This window comes from Balearica regulorum, chromosome 2 (assembly GCF_011004875.1).
Source record: "Balearica regulorum gibbericeps isolate bBalReg1 chromosome 2, bBalReg1.pri, whole genome shotgun sequence".
Lineage (NCBI taxonomy): Eukaryota > Metazoa > Chordata > Aves > Gruiformes > Gruidae > Balearica > Balearica regulorum.
Window position 1 is genome coordinate 167,415,473 of NC_046185.1, and position 20,880 is coordinate 167,436,352.

The 20,880-nt window shown below is 45.2% G+C and overlaps 1 protein-coding gene across 6 annotated transcripts in view; it reads right to left on the bottom strand.

Moving 5' to 3' along the window:
• Positions 1 to 20,880, bottom strand: part of SMARCC1 (SWI/SNF related BAF chromatin remodeling complex subunit C1) — a 94,706-nt gene that overhangs the window by 31,157 nt on the left and 42,669 nt on the right. For all 6 annotated transcript variants that reach the window (XM_075746935.1, XM_075746934.1, XM_075746932.1 and 3 more), the window contains 6 exons: positions 19,907 to 20,020; positions 19,109 to 19,262; positions 18,702 to 18,815; positions 16,600 to 16,659; positions 11,745 to 12,003; positions 10,926 to 11,087 (listed from right to left, as the gene is read on the bottom strand). In XM_075746935.1, the coding sequence (XP_075603050.1) occupies positions 10,926 to 11,087; positions 11,745 to 12,003; positions 16,600 to 16,659; positions 18,702 to 18,815; positions 19,109 to 19,262; positions 19,907 to 20,020 (863 nt within the window). The remainder of the gene's footprint in view (positions 1 to 10,925; positions 11,088 to 11,744; positions 12,004 to 16,599; positions 16,660 to 18,701; positions 18,816 to 19,108; positions 19,263 to 19,906; positions 20,021 to 20,880) is intronic.

Consider the following 20,880-nt stretch of genomic DNA (forward strand, 5'->3'; position numbering starts at 1 on the left):
CCTGGACTCCTCCAGGAGGTGAAGCCTCAACCTTACACCATGACCTGAATCTTCTGAGGAATCACAGGAGACAGCCCCTGCCAATATTCCATACTGGAGTCATGAAGTACTTTCTTATGGAAAAAAGAAAAGTGTGCCAAGCATGTGCTCAGGAGGAGAACTCTACAGAGAGCAGCTGCAGCTCACCTACACCACTGCAGCCTCCGGTTCTGAATTGGTCATCAAAAATCTCATCTAGTGTCTCACCAAAGAAGTCTTCCTCTCCTCTGAGGTCAAAACAGAAGAGTACGAGTCATTTGGGAAACACTCATAAGAAGCTACAAGTATATCACAGTATCCTGGAATGGTTTGGGTGGGCAGGGACGTCCCAGCCCACCCAGTGCCACCCCTGCCATGGGCAGGGACACCCTCCACTAGCCCAGCTTGCCCAAAGCCCCATCCAACCTGGCCTTGACCACTGCCAGGGAGCCAGGGGCAGCCACAGCTTCTCGGGGCACCCTCTGCCAGGGCCTCAGCACCCTCCCAGGGAAGGATTGCTGCCTCCCATCCCATCTCCATCTCCCCTCCTGCAGCTTCAGGCCATTCCCCTTGGCCTGTCCCTCCCTGCCCTTGGCACCAGCCCCTCGCCAGCTTTCCTGGAGCCCCTGCAGGGACTGGAAGGGGCTCCAAGGTCTCCCCGCAGCCTTCTCTTCTCCAGGCTGAACCAGCCCAACTCTCTCAGCCTGAGGTCTCCAGAGCAGAGGTGCTCCAGCCCTCGCAGCATCTCCGGGGCCTCCTCTGGACTCGCCCCAACAGCTCCGTGTCCTGCTTGTCCTGGGGCCCCCCGAGCTGGACGCAGCACTGCAGGGGGGTCTCCCCAGAGCGGAGCAGAGGGGCAGAATCCCCTCCCTCGACCTGCTGCTCACGCTGCTGGACACGCAGCCCAGGACACGGGTGGCTTTCTGGGCTGCCAGCACACGTTGCCAGCTCACGGTGAGTTTAAATATAAATCTGTAATACGAGCTATTTGGACACTCGGCAGGTTCTCGCACTGCCACAGATGCGTGGGTCCGGACAGCACCCGCTGCCTCTTCCACTTTCATATTCAGAACCCAGAACAAGTTTGCCAGATGCCCATAAAAACCTGACCTTGACCACAAGCACCTTCAGGTGCCCTTCCACCAGGTGTGAAAAAGCCTTAGCTTCAATACACAACTACGTGCTTCCTGCTAGTGCTCATTTTGTTTGTTTTTTTTTGGCTGACTAGACTGAGCTCTTCAGGCTTGTAACCTCTTATTTACTGTCTGTTTGGTGTTCAGATCGCTATTACAGAGATATCTGAAGAGTTCTGCCAAAACAGAGCCAGGCACCCTTGCGTTACGGATTGCTTTTTGAGTAGCAGCTGACCAGTTAACCATCCCATCTAACGTCAGCATCTACAACAGAAGACTAGCCTAACTGGTACACAAGTGAGACCAAAATGGGGAAGGAAAAAGGAAATAAAAATAAATAAAGCACAGGACCATGTGCTGGATGCATGCACCTCAAGAGAAGTGTTTTAGCAGCAGTTAGTCCTTCTTGCGCTTAGGACACATCTCTCACTGCTAACCCTTAAGTTATTCCTTTACAAAGCATTTATTTAAAATGTTCCTACTAACGACAGCAAACCTCTGAAATAAGCGGATAACAAGCAGCATACTGATGGAGAATACCATGAAGGTGTCTGAATAAAGTATTACTTCCTGGTATTTTGCGTAGCGTTGTTTAAAAAGTCCAAGAAATCACGATCTATTTGCAGCATCCGGCTGTTGTGCAAGAAGAAGAGGGAAGTGTCAGCACCATCTCGTACTCCTTGTCTAGGATCTCTGACCCGCGAGAACAAAAACTCTGGTACAATTTACTGTACAGAGGCATTAGAGGAGCTTATTTAGATCATGGACTCCAACACATGCTGCCAAACCAAGATAAAACTCTTGGTGAAAAGCCTTGATCCATCTCTAAGCTTCTGAAGACATTAGCTGGTGTTGGGCGTTCATTTTCTGTAATCCTTATGTTACCGGTAATTCCTGGGTGCTGCACTGGAGGAAGACAGATGTACACAATGTCTGGCTTTAATAGCAACAGTTCTCTACAGAAACTTTTACAAAAGTCTCTTCCATACATAGAAAAACATACTAAAAGGTCTGATTGAAAGATAATGGTTTTCCTCTTGGCTTATTTTAAGATGATAAACCTACTCCTCTGAAGTATCTGCCACCATAATTCAATTTATGGAGACTGGGGACATACCTCCCCAGAAGTTTTATCTCAGAGTTGGGATTTAGTCACCCAATAATGTCACTGGGGAAATCTAGATTAGATTTTGCCAGACAGCTATTTCAAGCCTAGAAGCAGAGCTCCAAACTGGGCTTGAAAGCATCATCCCTTTACAAAGAAAGCTTTATTCTCCTCTACCCCAAAAACAGAGAAAGTACAGAACACCCCCAGCGTGGTTGGGTCGGCAGAATGGAAGATCACGAGCTCAAACTAGGAAAATACTGCACCACAACTCACAGATTTTCATTCCGGCACAGCTTAGCCCAAACACCAAGAACTTCCAAGATTCCTAGTATTGGGATACAGTGTGATTGAAGGAAAAAAAAGTCTCTAATTTTGTATAAACAACCCAAAACTTAACTACAGGGAGAAGTGGAGCAATTTTGAAGTTCTGCTTCCAGCAAAACCCCAAGTCAGAGTGATACAGGTCAGAAAAGCTCTAGTCTGTGGACAATTTGGAGTCAAAACCTGGAGACATCTGTCTCTTTAAAGCTCATGACTTGATAATTTGTTCATTCTTCTGGAAGATGAGAGCCTAGAGCACAGGTTCTCCAGCACAGAATCAGGCTAAGCAGAAACTCAAGTCTCAGCATCCTGTACCAGCAGCAAGTATCTCGACTGTGGGGCGACCATCTCATCTGTCGAAGGCTCCTAGTCCAAAGCAGTCCTCCCAGAAACCTGCAGCTTCACGTTTATACTCTGAGAGGGGAAGAATTCCCTCAAAGGTTCTTGCCACACAACTACACATGAGTTGCTCAGGAACTTCACAGGTGACAGTACTCCTTACTAGACTGAATCACACCAAGAAAGCTGTAAGGCAATAATCATCTAAGTTGCTCCTGTAAATGCCATAAAGTCCTGCAAGACGCAAACTTTTCTGCTCTACTCAAAAAGTCAGTTTGTTCTTGGGTCTTTTAGGTAAGACTGAACTGCCTTTCTACTCTAAACTCAATTTTCAATGTGATGGGGTTTGTTTTCTGATTACAACGCATTTCAAGGTTTCCCATCTTAAGGTAAAGTTTTTTGGAAAAGCAGCCTCCGGCAATGGGTGAGTCACTGTGGCAGTTAGAATCACAGAATCGTTTGGGTTGGAAAAAACCCTTAAGATCACGGAGTCCAACCGTTACCCCAGCACTGCCCAGCCCACCACTAACCCATGTCCCCAAGCACCACATCTGCACGGCTCTGAAATCCCTCCGGGGACGGGGACTCCACCACTGCCCTGGGCAGCCTGTCCCAGGGCTTGACAGCCCTTGGGGGGAAGAAAGGTTTCCTGATCTCCAATCTAAACCTCCCCTGGCACAACTTGAGGCCGTTTCCTCTTGTCCTGTCGCTTCTTCCTTGGGAGAAGAGACCGACCCCCACCTGGCTGCACCCTCCTTTCAGGGAGTTGTAAGTTGAAGACACCAGCGCAGGATGACTTTGTGTAGGTTTACGACGCAGTGCACGTCAAACATTATCATAGATTCTGAGTGTTCCCCTATTCACACTCTGCAAGTATTGGGGCAAGTTTTATTAAATATTCCTTTTTTATTTCATAGAAAAGTTTGGGTTGGAAGGAACCTTTAAAGCCCACCCAGTGCCAACCCTGCCATGGGCAGGGACACCCTCCACTAGCCCAGGTTGCCCAAAGCCCCATCCAACCTGGCCTTGACCACTGCCAGGGAAGAGGTATCCACAACCTTCTGGGCAAATTTGTAGACCATGGTAAGGGGCGTTAAGTGCCTCCAGCCACAGAGAAAGTTCCACAGCAAACAGGACAACCCCTTTAGAGAAAAATTTCTCAAAGGAAAAAAAACACATAGAGCATCTCACAGTAAGGAAAACTGCCCTTGGACTCTCCCTTGCGTCAAAATACATTTGAGAGAGACTTTCCAAAACAAAGTGTTCTTCTGTATTACACAGGGACACATTCAGTTTCAAAGAGTCAGAAGGTATGTATGTGTGACAGTAAGATTACTGCAAACATCCTGATTTAACCTAGGTTTTCTAGTCCTAGCTGTAATAATAAATGTTATTTTAAAATTAGGATGACAACTTTAGGCAGGTTGTAGTCAATGGTTTTTGAAAACTGTTTGCTTGTATTAGCTACTAAGCCCTGATTTGCAGTGACAGTGCTATGCCTCTGCGGCGCCCACCAACAGAAGCCATTCCGCACTTGTGTACATTGAGGGGACCATGCTGAAATCCTAAATATGTAAGGAAAAAGAAAATTAGAGCTATCAGTTATTAGTCTGGGGGTCAAATACATTTACCCAGGATGAAGCAGGTTTTTCCTTTTAAGTTACAGACTGCTGGAAGTACCTCAAAGCATTTAAGAGTCCTGTAAAAATTAATCTCTAATTCAAGTAGGAAAGGATCAGAAAAAACCCAAAACATTTCTGACCTTCTGCACGAGAATGCCAGAAATGACTCTTGCCTCTCAGTTCGATACAAACACAACCGTACTGATTTTCCTGCACGATCTAATGAGGTTAATGAAAATACATAACTGACAATGCAAACAGGAATTGATTAGCTGGAGATGCATGTCCCTATTACAAACAGGGAAGACTTAATTTAAATGAGAAAGACCCTGTAATCCCTTTTCCATGGCACCAACAATGCTCTTTAACCCTCTTTGCCAGGTTTGGCATTATACCTTGCAGGCTGTGGGCAATCAAATTATCGGTATTTCTTAAAGCAGCAAGAGGCAGATGGTTGAGAGACACCACAAGACACCTTCCAAGAGGGAGAAGCCACCTGCAGACCAGGAAACATCGCCTCTCCATGCCCTTCTTCAAACCTGAAGCAGTATTTTCTGTCTCCACGGAAGCTTGTTCTGTCTTGCGTCCCATCACCAAGAACACGGAGCCCCGTTTTCTAATACATGAAGAACTCATAACTGACTTCTGATGAAGCCCAGAGACTTTACAGAAAAGTTAAATTGACTTTAGGTCGACAAGCAAAATGATAAAATATTTCCACGGTAGGAATTTACTGCATTACCGGCAAACAGACACCTGCAGCGTAAGCAGATAGAGCACCTCCACTGTCATCAGAGGAACAATAAGCAAAACCCCACATATAAACGCACGGAATCACTAGCGTGAGCTTCAGCTCAGCAAATAGTTTAAAGACACCCTCCAGACACCCTGGTCTCCTCTGTTTTCACCAAGGTGACACACAGAACCTGCCAAAAGTCAGGCTGGAATATTAATATTTGAGAGGAAATATGCCACAGCTATGGAAAAATCCTGGGTCTGAACATGATAATGACATTATTATCTAAATCATAATTTACATTTTCCACACTAAGTCAGGACTCCACAGCCACCAAAGCTTCCTCTGTTTCTGCTTCACACAGCTCGTAGGCAAACAGCACAACAAGCAGGTGGGCTTCCACGGAGAAGGTCCAAGAGTCCACAGAAAGCTGCTGCAGCTCTCGTTCGTACGAGCTGCACGAGTCCATCGCAAGAGGATCGATGGGCTCAATCCTCCAGCGGCGCAGAACTAGCTCACAGGCACCCGGGCACACGCAAAGTGACTGAAGTACTCGGAGCGTGCACGTTTTAGCAACGCTTGCATTATTTCGGAGTTAAAGCACACCCTGGAGACCACGAGAGAAAGCATCCTGCCAAAAATGAAGGAAAATAGCTTCTCGTGTGTACGTATACTTGTGTGTAGTGTTCTAGTATGTGTATTTGAGAATGCTACACAACCGTCCATAAAATGTTAAATTTAATCATTCAAGTCACTTACAGTTGTAGCAGAGCCAGTAACTCAGACCACCATTCCCTCAGCGTTCACTGTCACAGACGAGCTACGGCGTGAAGCACTCGTACGCTTGTGTCAGTGGAACTACCTTGAGTGAAATACTTGTTAGAATAAAACCTAAACCACACGTTACTGCCTCCAGCACAGGCACTCGGGAGACCCCCTCGTGCCTCTCTGAGTGCCCGTACCTGCAGCCAGTGCCGTTAATCACCTCTGGAAAGCCATTAAGAAAGCCCACATACTCAGTGAAGGCTTAATTAGAACTACCAAGTACCGCAGGCACGCTGGATATTGCCCTTCTCTGGAGCTTAACCGCAAGCCTGAAGAGCCAGCATCCCTGGCTTGCTCTCCTCGTCACTTGGACTACCACAGATGCAAAACATCTTCACCTACCAGACTCCGTAACCTAGCGTGGGGCACTACCTTGGAAAGCAAAAGACGATGTCTACCGTCTGAACCACCTGAGCCTCCTCTTAACTCTGCTGAAGCCTTACTGCAGCAATTTAAAAGGAACCATCATCAGCTTTTACAAAAACCAGCAATGAAGACCTAAGAGGAGATTCTTGGATATTAACGTAAGCTCCTGCAATCTGTTCCAGTCATGCTTTCCCCTTCCGCGTTCCACATTGCCTATAATTCACCAACATTAAGAGTTTTTAATATGGAGCTACGATATAATTTTATTTCTGAAATATAACAACTGATGAATTTTAATTATAGCATAGAACCCTAAGTAGATATTTTTAGTTCTCCGCAGTGACATTTAGATATAAAACTTCAGGTCTGGCCATGCAAACACACAGCTCCATTTCAGGAGTCGCACACCACAACGCCACACGTCAACGTATTACACGCACCTCTGCAAGCGCAAGCTATGGACTCCCCCGCGCCCTCCAGGGCAAAGCTGTTTTGGAGGTGGAAGGCACCACAGATTGTTGAGTGACCCAGTTCACTCTGGCTGAGCAGCTCCCCCAGGGAGAACCATCTGCTGTTGTCCTAATTTATTCCATTAGTCACAGCCCAATACAAATCGCATTAACTATAACAGGACGGTATTACTTGGAGAACTCACCACACAGCTCATTCAGAAATAATCGCGTTATGGTCATCTGCTCTCCAGCTCCCCACGTTAAATGACAAGGACTTCAAAAACCTGTCTGCAACTTGTGTGCAAATTCTCCTAGAGAAAGGGCTAACCCACAGAGCAGCGATGTCACCAGCGACGTAGCAACGGGAAACTTCCACGGTCGTACCGCAGGACTAAGAATTAAGACTCAAAGCAGCGTGCGTGTTACAGAGGTCCTTAACGCACCTCAGTGACGCCTGTACTTGGAGAACATGGAAAAGGGAAACGAAGCCTCAGTAAGAAAAAAATGTCACTTAACCTGCGCTTATTTTAAAATAATAACTACCAAATTAAACTTAGTCCCAGATGGAGTAATGCCTAGATTCGTTTACTAGTAGACTTGAAAGTAAACCCCAAAGCCTTGCCCTTTCAACAGAGCTTTGATGCTTGCTGTCAGTTTGTGCAACAGAGCTTTGCAGAACAGGGAGAAGCAGCTACTCCAGATGTTGGCGTTCCCTTTTCAGCACGTACTCCACATCTTCCCAAGGCACTGAGGTGCCTCACGTCAAGTCCATCGCACTGAGTGTAGAACTGAAAAGTTATCATAGAATCCCAGAGTGGTTTGGGTGGGCAGGGACCTCCCAGCCCACCCAGTGCCACCCCTGCCATGGGCAGGGACACCCTCCACTAGCCCAGCTTGCCCAAAGCCCCATCCAACCTGGCCTTGACCACTGCCAGGGAGCTAGGGGCAGCCCCAGCTTCTTGGGGCAACCTCTGCCAGGGCCTCAGCACCCTCCCAGGGAAGGATTGCTGCCTCCCATCCCATCTCCATCTCCCCTCCTGCAGCTTCAGGCCATTCCCCTTGGCCTGTCCCTCCCTGCCCTTGGCACCAGCCCCTCGCCAGCTTTCCTGGAGCCCCTGCAGGGACTGGAAGGGGCTCCAAGGTCTCCCCGCAGCCTTCTCTTCTCCAGGCTGAACCAGCCCAACTCTCTCAGCCTGAGGTCTCCAGAGCAGAGGTGCTCCAGCCCTCGCAGCATCTCCGGGGCCTCCTCTGGACTCGCCCCAACAGCTCCGTGTCCTGCTTGTCCTGGGGCCCCCCGAGCTGGACGCAGCACTGCAGGGGGGTCTCCCCAGAGCGGAGCAGAGGGGCAGAATCCCCTCCCTCGACCTGCTGCTCACGCTGCTGGACACGCAGCCCAGGACACGGCTGGCTTTCTGGGCTGCCAGCGCACGTTGCTGGCTCATGTGGAGCTTCTGGTCCCCCAGCACCCCCAAGTCCTTCTCCTCAGGGCTGCTCTCCATCCATTCTCCACCCAGCCTGGAGCTGTGCTGGGGATTGCCCCGACCCACGTGCAGGACCTTGCCCTTGGCCTTGTTGAACTCCATGTGGTTCACACGGTCCCACCTCTCCAGCCTGCCCAGGTCCCTCTGGACGGCATCCCTTCCCTCCAGCGTGTCGACCCACCACACAGCTCAGTGTCATCAACAAACTTGCTGAGGGTGCACTCGATCCCACTGTCCGTGTCACCGACAAAGATGTCAAACAGCGCTGGTCCCAGTACCGACCCCTGAGGAACACCACTTGTCACTGGTCTCCACTTGGACATCGAGCCGTTGACCACAACTCTTTGAGTGCGACCGACCAGCCAATTCCTTATCCACCGAGTGGTCCATCTGTCAGATCCAGGTCTCTCCAATTTGGAGACAAGGACGTTGTGTGGGACAGTGTCAAATGCTTTGCACAAGTCCAGGTAGATGACGTCAGTCGCTCTTCCCTTGCCCACCAACGCTGTAACCCCGTCACAGAAGGCCACCAGATGTGTCAGGCACGATTTGCCCTTAGTGAAGCCGTGTTGGCTGTCACCAATCACCTCCTCGTTTTCCCTGTCCCTGAGCACAGTTTCCAGGAGGACCTGCTCCATGATCTTGCCAGGCACAGAGGGGAGACTGACCAGCCTGGAGTTCCCCTCATCTTCCTTGTTTCCCCTCCTCCTTAAACACAGGGGTTCTGTTTCCCCTTTTCCAGTCAGGGGGAACATCACCAGACTGCCACGACTCCTCCAATACGATGGATCGTTGCACAGCAACTTCATCCCCCAGGTCCCTCAGGGCCTGTGGATGCATCTCATCAGGTCCCATGGACTTGTGCACCTTCAGGTTCCTTAGATGGTCTCAAACCTGATCTTCTCCTACAGCGGGTGGTTCTTCATTCTCCCAGCCCTGCCTTTGCCTTCTGCCGCTTGGCCGGTGCGGCTGGAGCACTTGTCGGTGAAGACCGGGGCAAAAAAGTCGTTGAGTACCTCAGCCTTCTCCGTAACCAGGTCTCCCGCTTCCTTCCAGAGGGGACCCACGTTTTCCCCGGTCTTCCTTTCATCCCTGCTGTACCTCTAGAAGCTTTTCTTGTTGCCCTTGGTGTCCCTGGCCAGATTTAATTCTATCAGGGCTTCAGCTTTCCTCACCTGATCCCTGGCTGCTCGGACGTTTCTCTGTATTGCCCCCAGGCCACCTGCCTTTGCAACAGAAGGACTGAGTGGTCTGTTAACTTCTTTCCTATTTAAAAAATATCTTAATGAGCTAAGCGTTACTTTAAAATCTAATTTAAAAGTGTAGTTTTTACAACGGACATTAAGTTTCATAAACAGTAAACGTGCATCTTCACGTGTAAGAGTAGCAGTTGGTAACTGAACAGCACTAGAACACACAGGTCCCTCACGATCCCGTCACACAATTTGGCACCTTGCTCATGTCTCTAGATGGGGTGACAGCAGGTCAACTATGAGATGCACAGCACAGCCCAAATCAAACCTTCCAGTCAATCTAGATTATATTCTGTTCGGTTTTACCCAAAGCTGTACGTGTCTTTAAATATCTAGTCACTAACTTCACAAAAATGATTCGTGATGAGCTGAATAAAACAGCAGCCAACAATGCTGCAGAGAAAAATAAAGACCTACGGAGAAGTTGGTAGATCTGTACCAAACTCAAGAGGTGAAAGTCTGAGAAAGTCAGCAGGTCTGTAGCAAAATGTGCGCGTCTACTCCTTTTACCGTGGCAGGAGAAGCAAAATAGAGTTAAACAGGAAAGGTTTCACTTCACGGGGACTTGCCACAACATATGCTTTTACTCTCCATAGGAATGGATACACAATTTGCACCCGTCAAAGTTGCAGATAACAGACTTTTTACCAGAATATCCACCGAATACTACAGAAGATAGCTCAACTGCAACGGAGCTCTAAGCCTGTTCATACGGCAGCGTACTGTACAACCCCCAGAGCCGAGAACTGTGGCATCATGGTGTACCACTAAGACGTTCCTCTCCTGCTACCACCACGGTCAGCAATGTATTCAGAACAGACGACCTACATGGAACTGGTTACCAACAGGTGTGATACAACATCGTAGATTCAGCTGCAGCACAAAGGGCCGGTAAAACTCAGTTTGCTTTATGGTAACTATACCGCTAGAAAGGCAGCGTCCTCTAACTGCTCTAATACCTGCAGAACTGGCGTGAAAGGTTCTGCTCTGATATTTTTGGCCGCTCAACTCTACACATCCTAAGCAACAGCATTTCCACGTAGTCAGAGGAGGAAAAAAATTTCTAAAACAAAAGCTGGTCTTAAGTTCATTAATTCAGTGTCAAGAGTTAAGAATCCTGCAGCAAGCAGAAGCGGAATGACCTGTCACGCTCTCCTTACCCGTGATTCCCATCTCGTATCGGAGGTGAACTTACGGTTTATTCTGAGTCAGAGGAAAATGCCTAAGGAACCTCATCTGCAGAAATTTCTGCATTTTGATGGACAGCCTACCGATTTTCTCCGGCTCATCTGGACCTGTTCCGGCAATGCAGCTGCTCTCCAGTCCGTATGTTGGATCCACCTTCCCAGAGGCTCTTGCTGCTTCCTGTACTTTCTTTACATGAGCTTCAACGAGCTCCAGTGGTACCTCCTCTCTGACTCGAGAGAACTCCTCTGTTAAAAATTACACAGAAAGTGCTATATTGCGAGGGTTTTAAAGCAAATTAGAAATTATTGCTTTCTCAGATCAATAAAGCTCAGGACAAATTCTCAAATGTGTACGTTCTTCCTTTTCACATTAGGTAGTTAATTTTCTCTCTCAAATGCGGTAGTTTCTTCCCAATTATGTAAAATTGTCTTTTACGTGGAAAAATAAGGAGAAAAGTGAAAGGCACTATTTAATCAAGTTTCTTATATATATACCTAGCAGATAATTTCACACAAGCAGAACAGGAAAACTGGAAGTTTAGCGTTGTGCATTTACACATAGCTAAACTAATGACAGTGGTCACAGTAAGACCAACTACTAGGCGGTGCTTGCACACCCTATCAATAGTCGATGAGCACTAGAGGGAAACGCAAGCCATCTTTAGATATTCAGCGGCCTTTAAGAACTATTCTGACTTGCCTGTAAATCGGCAGTTTCAGTAACAACAGAACACAAACCTGGGCATCAGTAGACCTGTTTTCTATATACGTGTAAATTTGGTTTTACAATTCATTACCCAGCCTGAAGAAACTCCCGAAACAGTCGATTTTAAGAACAGACTAACAGAGAGCAAAGTTGTAAAGACAAAGTGAAAAAAAAAAATTGCTGGGGCAAACCCGTACCTAAGGCGGCCTTCGCCGCGGCTGACGCCACCCGGGGATCCACCACCGATGCCAGAAAAGCAACGGTACTCATCACCGGATTGCCAGACTGGCTGAAAGGTACGGGCTGGTAAGCCAGCGGGCCCAGGGATGCATCGGAATTCTCCAAATAGGGGTCTTCGATCGGGAGTCTCAGAAAATGGAGAATGCACTCATCTTGGGTGCGGCTCCCAACGTGCTCCGAGACTTTGTTCCAGTCATCTTTGTACATCTCCAGAGCCTGCAAAAGATGAAAATCGTTGTAAATACATTGACTGCTCCGGCAGAAAAAAATCCCCTACTTTATGGAATAATATTTTCAATACTAGTTATTTTGGTGATGAAACAATAAATCAGGATCAGACAACTATTTAAAATCGTATTTTTTCTGGTAGCAAAATTATTCTGCGTAGGAAATATGAACATCTCACTGGGACATCAGTTAAATTTAAGCTGCAAGGATCATCACACAAGATGCTGTTCCTGTAGCAAAAAGAACTATCAGAAGATTAAAAATTCACTAATAATATTTGCATAGTTAGTGTTTCCCTGTTTTGCTTTCACATGAAAAGCTTTACAGAGAAGTAAGATTGCTTATCCTACCAAGTCTCACCAAATCTTTTAATTCCCATAACTACTTCCCCTGAGGGCACTCTTGTGTTCTCTCATTTGTGTCTTAACACACTAAGCTCTTCGGGGCAGGAATAGGATTTATTTCACACATATACGCTAGCCATGATGGTGAACTCCAGTTTTCCAATCCAACAGATGTTATGAAAATGGAAGAGCAGCAAACCAATATACCAGGGAAAAGAGGAAAATATATTCTGTATCACAAAGCCAGAAGAGATCAGTCCTCTAGCAACTGTTAACCAATTTGATTTTTAAGTTCAGGTTAACAAATCATTATTATGTAGATAAACCACCTGATAAAGTAAGAATTTCCAGGTTCAATCAAAGATCTTATAATTTGGTTAAGAAAAGTCAACAAAATTTAATGACAATGAACTACTGAAGCCATAGAATAGAATCACAGAATCATTTAGGTTGGGAAAGACCTTTAAGATCGAGTCCAACCATCTCTGCACCAGTTGTTTAAACACTAACAAACGAGCACTGCAAAAACCCAAGTGGTAGCCTAATAGAATATTATCCTTTATTTTTTTTCCCCTGAAAACTGTTTATTTAGTTATTTAAGCATTTGGACAGCATACAGTAAAGAGTTAAGTATCCTCAACTGCTAACTTTCACATCACTGAGATGATTAATGGTCCAGTCACCTAGGAGAAAAAAAAAAAAGGCAGCCTGACTTTTCCGCCAAATACATTAAACTTAAAAATAAAAATGGGATCGACAATTCAAAGGGCGTATCAGGAGCCTTCTGAAAATAGTACTAGAGGCCTGAGCAAGGGCGGTAAACACCTTCCTATTTATCTGAGTTGCAGGTATCTGTCAGATAACGCGATGAGGATACATCCAACACGTCTGAGCAGTACACACAAGAACACAAAGTTAGTACGCTGCGTGGTTCAGCAGAGTTACTAGCGACAGGCAGAAGTTATTGTATACATGATGGCTGCACATTAAGATGTTCACCTGCACGACTATGTGTCAACCAGTCTTTTCCATCAACACTTAAATATTTTTTAAAAAAATCTCCAGGAGTTCCTGAACATACCGTTTTCTTCACAGCAGTTCTGGAGGAAAAGCGGTTTAGTGTTTTTGCAGCTAAGCCATAAGCTGTGAGAATTCTTGCCAAAGTGGTCTGTCTACCTGAACAGGAGCCTAGGGCATGGCACGGACAGTGGAGGTCAGTTGGGGAAAACACAAACTGAGTAGCATTTTCAAAGATGTGGAAGTAGACTAACTAAAAGGACAGATGAGTTAAATCCGAACGTGTTAGAGATCCGACGGGCACTGAACAAACTGGAGAAAAAAGGACCAAGTTGCCTGCAGCAGGTGGAACCTCTTAGCCCCTGACATGAAAGCGATTTAAGGCTTTACCTGGCTGTTTTAAGTCTGTCTCTCTCATAGCTAGGTCTCACTGCTTAATTTGGGTGGGATGGGGGGAAAAAAAACCCGGTTTATCTTCAGAAGGGCACCAGTTCCCTGCTCCTTCCCTTAGAACGCTGGGTGGAAGATCAGCTGGGTGAATACCAGCCCACAGGAACGCTGTGCTCCAGCAGAGCTCAGCTGGAAAGAAAACACAGGGACTGTCGAAGCCCATGAGCCAGACACCACGCAGGGTTTGGAAAGCTCAAGGGAAAGAATAATTTGGTTTGGGAATGAGCAAAGGACAGAGTACGTTGGACAGCCCAGTCTGTACCACTGGAATCGATGGTCCCCAAGTGCTTAGGAATTGTTCTCCTGACCTCTGTCTGATCTTGGCCAAGTGTTTAAAGAAACAAGAAACTGCTTAGTTCACTATGTTGTGCTCAGTTCAACATTCAACCTTCATTTCACTTTTATTAACACCACCTCAGTCCTATAAGTTATGTGTCACTGTCTATCCATTTTTAATCACACTAGCATTTAAGATCAGCTTTGCTTCTCATGGCCATCAAGGGTTTGGGATTGTTCTTTTTTTTTTCTTCTCTTTCTCCCTCATTGCTTGCTATTTTTCTGCTAGACAGACTAGCTCTCACAATAGTTGTCCTTACTATAAATAGCTGCACATGCACTTAACTATGCAAGAATAGTGCTCCATGGAGATATGGAGAAGCAATGTGGCAGGGAAGATGATTCTGAGAAACAGTATTTCCTCCCCCCAATTTATTCAGTCAACAGGCAGAAGGACAATAATTATTTTAGATAAGATTTATTCTTTGGAACTTCACTGCATATATATTTGCCCAAAGCTACCCTGAGGATTTAATTGGACTGAGCTGGCTTGTTACAGCTGAATTACTTATGCTTGAAGTGATACACTCTTTACTGATTTATTTATAGGTTAAATCCACAAAGAATGAAGAACAAAAGCATTATTAATTTAAACTCACATTAAATAAAACTAATCTCAAGACTTAGGGGTTTTTTGTTTTTTTGAAACAAAGAAGAATATGTCATCTGGACTATTTCATTAGGCTGTTACTTGCTATGTATCACCATAAGCTACAAACATACAAAAGAATGAATTTTAAATATTAATACTGGTAAGCACAGAAGCCAGCATATCAAGATATTAGTCTTGCTTCTCCATACAGGAATGCTGTGAGAGACATCTTAGCCATTTTCACTCAATAAGCAAAATTTTTCCACGTGCCAATAGAACAGTATCAGCTAAAGAGTGTGTCTTAGCCAAAAGAGATTTTCTTTTTTAACGTTAGGTTATCTGATGAACACACTTCTGTATCTGTGAAGGCTGAGTCTAAGAACGCTGCTGATTAGGCACTTTGGCTAGCTCAGAAAAGCAGCCACGCACAGAAGCTGAGTATTGTTCAGCACCATCAAGCACTGTCAAGATCCATTGTCCATGCTTTTCCTTTGGAAATTAACTTCTCAATGGGTTTACTGACACATGGAAAGACAAAAAGGCCAGAACAATCATGCAATTGCGGTCTGGTTTAAGCACTCTCTGCAAGTAAAAACAAACACAAAAAAACCCAAACCCAAATCAGAATTCTTATACCAGCACCCTGAATGACATAAAGGGGAAAAAAAAAAAAACCCCTCAACTACCCAACCTCTACATCAAGAAAATGTTCCTGTAAAAGAAAGCTAGGTAGATGAGAATTTCTTTATAGGAAGTTGCAGCACATTAATTATTTCAGACTACCAAGATTCTTCTTCTGACGAAGCGCCGTGAAAAACAACACTGCCCTGATGTGAGTGCGAAAGACCAGAACATACTTCTGCAGCACAGCTCATGCGATGGCTTTCATCCTAGACTGGGACTCCACGAGACCTGACAATTACCGCCTGGTTCAAGAGCATCACATTAAGCAATCTGGGGATAAAGATGGGATTCTACTGCTCTAACAGTTCTTTGACCTTATTTTTACATTACCAATGTGATTTGAGTCATCTTGTGTATAATTCTTGTAGACTTCCAGAAAAACCTTAAATACATCAAGTGGAGCTATGTGGCAGAAGGAATGAGTAGATGTATGGGATTAGGGAGCTACCAAATAAAGAGCTTCTCCTCTTAGTGGCAGGAGACAGGAAATAGACTCATCTGTTTCTTAACTATTTAAACCTCAAAAATTAGCAGTTTCCCTTAACATGCCAGCCAGGAACCTTTCAATTTATCAGAATTTCAAAATATTCATCTTAGTGGCAGGCAAACCATCACTTGAAGGGCATTTGTTTCATACTGTAACTTGCGTTTAATGAAAAGACCTCTTTGCACTGCACGATCTGTTCTTGAGTTTACGTAAACATTCTTTAACACTTAATTTCTGCTCTGCAGATACAAGTTAGACAGAACTGAACCTTAAAGTACGCAAAGCCCCTCTCATACACAGATGTTACTGCCATCCCTTTTTAGCACTAACATCCTCATAGCCGTGATGGTCAAAAAATACAGAGGTACGGTTTGGAGGGAGAGCTGTAACCTTCTACCAGTTCAGAAGCCATAAGCACAAGGGCCAGAGGGGCAGCCGTGCTCACAGACACCCAACCACCCTCCTTCTCCAGCTACATCAGTTGAGTCCCAAGAGATCGCTTTCCACTATAAACTCTGCTTCGCTATTCCCATTTCTGTTAAATGCAGTTGTCATCTAACTCCACTTGAAAAAAAAAAAAAAAATGCATTAACCTACATGCAGATTTTTTTAAAGCACGTAATATCCTGCACATGTTGGTTTCCCAGCTTTTGAGTTTGCCCTCGTGAACTTACTTCTAATAGCAGCAATGTCTCTTGTTCTGTCCATTCTCTTCCAGCACTTGCACCTTTACTCTACAAAAGACAGAGGGGGGAAAAGTGAAAAACAGGCATTTTTGCACAGAACTTTTTAGAAGAGCACATTAAGAAGGAAAAGGGAAGAATCTGTTATTTAATCCACTCAAAGATGGACCTTTTCACACTAGAGGTAACCAGTCCCTGGTTCTCTTGTACAGTGGTTCGGTTCACATGATTTACTTACGTAGCTGAGGCACGCAGGCGAGTACATTCCTGCAGCCTCTGTGGAGGCTGGGGGTTACGGATCCCGCCTTCCCAACACGTCTAGAACCCACAACTCCTTTTATTCCAAGCTAAAGTGATTTGCCGCCCTTTTCTCCTGGCTACCTTTGCTTGCACATGCAGCAAACAGAAAAGCGGATTTTCCTAAATAATAAAAATCCATGGGAGCGCTGCTGGCATTCCGGTCAGCTTGACTTTGGGCAGTAAAATTAAGCCAAGAAGAGAGCAGACTACACCAAAAACTACAGTTCACACTAAAGAACAGCGGCAGCCAACAGACACAATGGAACATCTAACCCCCCTCACCAGCTGCCGTACAGCCGAAGGAGGCTGCTGTCCGTCACAGAGACAGTATTACTCGATTCAGGCAAACTTGGGATTCTCTCAGCATAAAGGACACCCTTCTCAACAGAACAGGGCTTACGTTAAACGTAACTTTAGCCCCCATCAAACCTCTGCTTCCAAGGCAGACGGGCTGGACTGCGTAAGGTGCATGCTGGTCCAAAAAATAAAACAGTTCAGCAGTAACTCAGTAAAAAAATTAAATCTTTACAGGTGAGATGAGCTACCTGAAGAGACAGAGTGATTACAGCAGGATAATCTGCATATTTAGCAATCACTTGCTCTACCGGTTGCCGCTCCCAAATCTATACCTGGTGGTGAACTCCTGAAATAGCCCTAAAGTTACAAAACTTTTGGTGAAAACTTCCTCTCCCATGATTACAGACGCCCTAATCCATTACATGTCAAATAAAGACAAAAGCAGCTTGTCACCTGCTTACGAAAGACCCTTATCTAAGGTGATAATCCTATCTCAGATTTCACACAGATCATTAACCCACAGAACATTAATCAAAGGGAGTCATCCAGCAGCTGATCAGTTCTCAAACAGGCTGGTACAAACAGCCAAAAAAGCAATTGCCACACATTAAAAAAAAAGAGTAATCAACTTCTGCAAACAAATCTGCTCAAGTTTGTTGGTATAGATGCCTGTAAAGGGAACCAGAGTCTAGAACCAGTAAAAGATTTACGAATTTGGTGAATATTTATGTAAAAAAGTCACTCCTCCATGAAACTTGACAGATAGGCTTTATAGATAAATCCTGATCTCTTAGTGTTTTCATTTTGCTGGGTTTTTTAAACTGTTATCTCATGATCTTTTAGGCCAATGAACACTGCACTTACAGAAACCAGTTACACAGAATGAGCCTGATGTCAGCCCAAGAGAGGCACTAACTGCAGAACTCAGACTTCCATGGTACTCCTGCAACAGCTCCGAGCACCACCAGGTACGCACACAGGTATCAGGAGGAAGGCAAGAGGTTATGGAATTACTGACATCACTGGAATGCTACCTCAAAACTTGGACTATCCGATACAACGCGCTGCAGTGACAGTGCTGAAATGTCCCCTGCAATGGTTTTGTGACACCTTTTGTTGCTAGGTCCTCTCAGGCTGCAAAACCCTGCTCAGCCTTGGAGAACAGGCTAGTTAAAGACCCTGCTGAAAGATCTCCGTTTCTGTATTGCATTATTGGAGAGTTTGTTGATTCTGAACTTTTCAGGTAAAATATGCAATAATATAACAAGAGTTCAGCGTCTGGAGACTGACAGTATTGACCAGCCTGGGACAGGCACATGTCTCTATTCCTACAAAACCGGATCTGCAACACAACCACGTATCAGTGTTCTACATTGAGACAGAAGAAATCTGTAACAGGAATGTAAGCTAAGAGAAGTCATCTCAATGTCATCTAGCGGAGGACACTTGAGGAAGAAATCTTAATGGTGCAGGGGAAAAAATCCCAACATACTTGCCTTTGCTAAAGTCTTTTTTGAGTAAATGTCTGTGCGGAGTCCAAAGTTCTGCAGATCAGTAGGCTTCTCCTTGTTTTTCTCAGGAAAACTCAACATCTGCTGAGCAGCTGGAACCTGCGAACAAACATTACATGAGAAAGGCAGGAACTGAAAAAGTTATGCAAGGTTTTCAGACCAATGTTCAGCAGAACAAATCAGTTGAACATGAGTTTACAGGGATGGCTTTACATAATATCACTTGCACACAACGCTAGCAGACTTGTTTTGGGGATTCCGAGTGCCTGAAACTCAACCTGGACAAAAAAGTGAATGTTTCAGCAAATCGTGTGTAAATTTTTCTACCAAGATGTTACACGGCACTGGCTCGAGCCGAGGCAAACGCAGGTTAGTGCGACCTGCGGGCTCACCTGCGGAGTGCGGATATGGAGAGGCATAAGTCCAGAGGGCGTATCAGCCAGCACGTTGAAGTGAGGAGTGGGGGGGGGGCCCATGGCCATGGGACGGCTTTCTGGATCCACTTGGTAGTTAATGAGACCCCACTGCTCCAGAAAGGCATGTACTCTATAAAACAACGTGACAAATTAAAATCTGAAGAACTAGAGCCTTGTTTATGCTCGACGCTGCAGAAAGGAGACAGCAAAGGACAAAGTTTATGTTTCTGGATCCGACACAGATCCAGAATCTTCTATAATCCTTCTCCAATCACTAACAGCAACACAAGTCACGTAGCATGAGCTCTGTGAGGACTTGAGTGCACTTTAGCATGTTGCATAAAACAAAACATGACTTTTTGTTATAGATAACAGGAAATTAATTAAGGACAAAGGCAAAGGAAGCTAGGGCTGCGTGTATGGAACCAGTTGCAGACAACGTACGGACTGGGAGGGCTGCACAACCAGAACACTGACCTAACAGCTACAAAACTGGAATTGCTGAAAAAAAACTCCACACACTTAAAGAGCAGAACTAAATAATCACAAGTTAAGATCCAAACTCTGTAGGCACGAGTCAGCAAACAGAGCCTTATAAATAAAGAACAGCATAAAATAGTCTGGTTACCAAAAAAAGTGGGGAAACTGCTGACCAACAGCACAATGGCTATTGCCCACATCCGTGCTGTCATACCGGAGCACTTCCACTTCTGACGCAGCGCCTATTTCTTTTTGTTAACGTGAAGGCGGTGGCTGAAAGAGCCCCGGTTTTACCTCATGACAGCGCACACGTCTCCAGTCAGATTCCTCCTGCAGGCAGTGCTGGTCAAGTACTCTTGAGGGTTTAAGCGATAGGTGTCAATCATGAAGTTGCGGTAAGCCAGGTATCTGAAAGACAATTGATACGTAGTTCACGTATGCTGATGTTTAACAAAGTTTAGAATGCGTTTTAGGGATTCACCTTCTCCAGACACCTGTATTACTGACAAGCAAACAGAAAGAGGTAATTTTTATCAATTCAGTTAATGAATCGGTATCAAAAGCAATAGATAAGTAGAATTTGTTTTTATACTGAATATGAGCCATTTCTCCCAGACTGTTTCATTCTGGGTTTTATCTGTATTTAGATTAGCAGCACATTGAAGCACACTTAAATTACAAAGCATGCAAATAGTTGTGGGCAAGTAAAATTTAAAAAATTAAGCAACTCAAATGGCTACCTTGACTCCTTTGAAAATTGCAACCAAAAGCAGCACTAAGAAGTCTAACACCAGAAGTGTGAGAAGGTAAGAGACAGGACAACTCCTTGAAACATCTGCTCTTCCAGCACTAGTAATACAAAGAGGAACGTAAGCTCCTACTCTCACGCCTTTGCTGCAGCTCTGCTGCAAACATGTGAGAAGCAGATGGTCCTACCTTCATCCTGACCAAGTTACATATGAAACTTGCTGGGGAAAAGTACAGCACTAGGTGTTGGGCTCCTCCACGCTGAATGTTTGGTAGGCAAGAATCAAAGAGGGAGCTTTTTCTGTAAAGGAATGTTCAGGAACATCTTTGAATGCTCCTGGAGAAGACTGGGTGACCATCTGGTCGAGGACAGATACTTTAAAGCAGTCTTGGCTGCTGAAATTAGTTAAGGTCACATAACTGGGTAATAGAGAAGCCTAAGACAGAAACATCCCAAAGTTTAGCCTGAAAGGAGCCTGTTTTCGACAATGACATGACCTGTCAGCTAAAACTTGTCAACA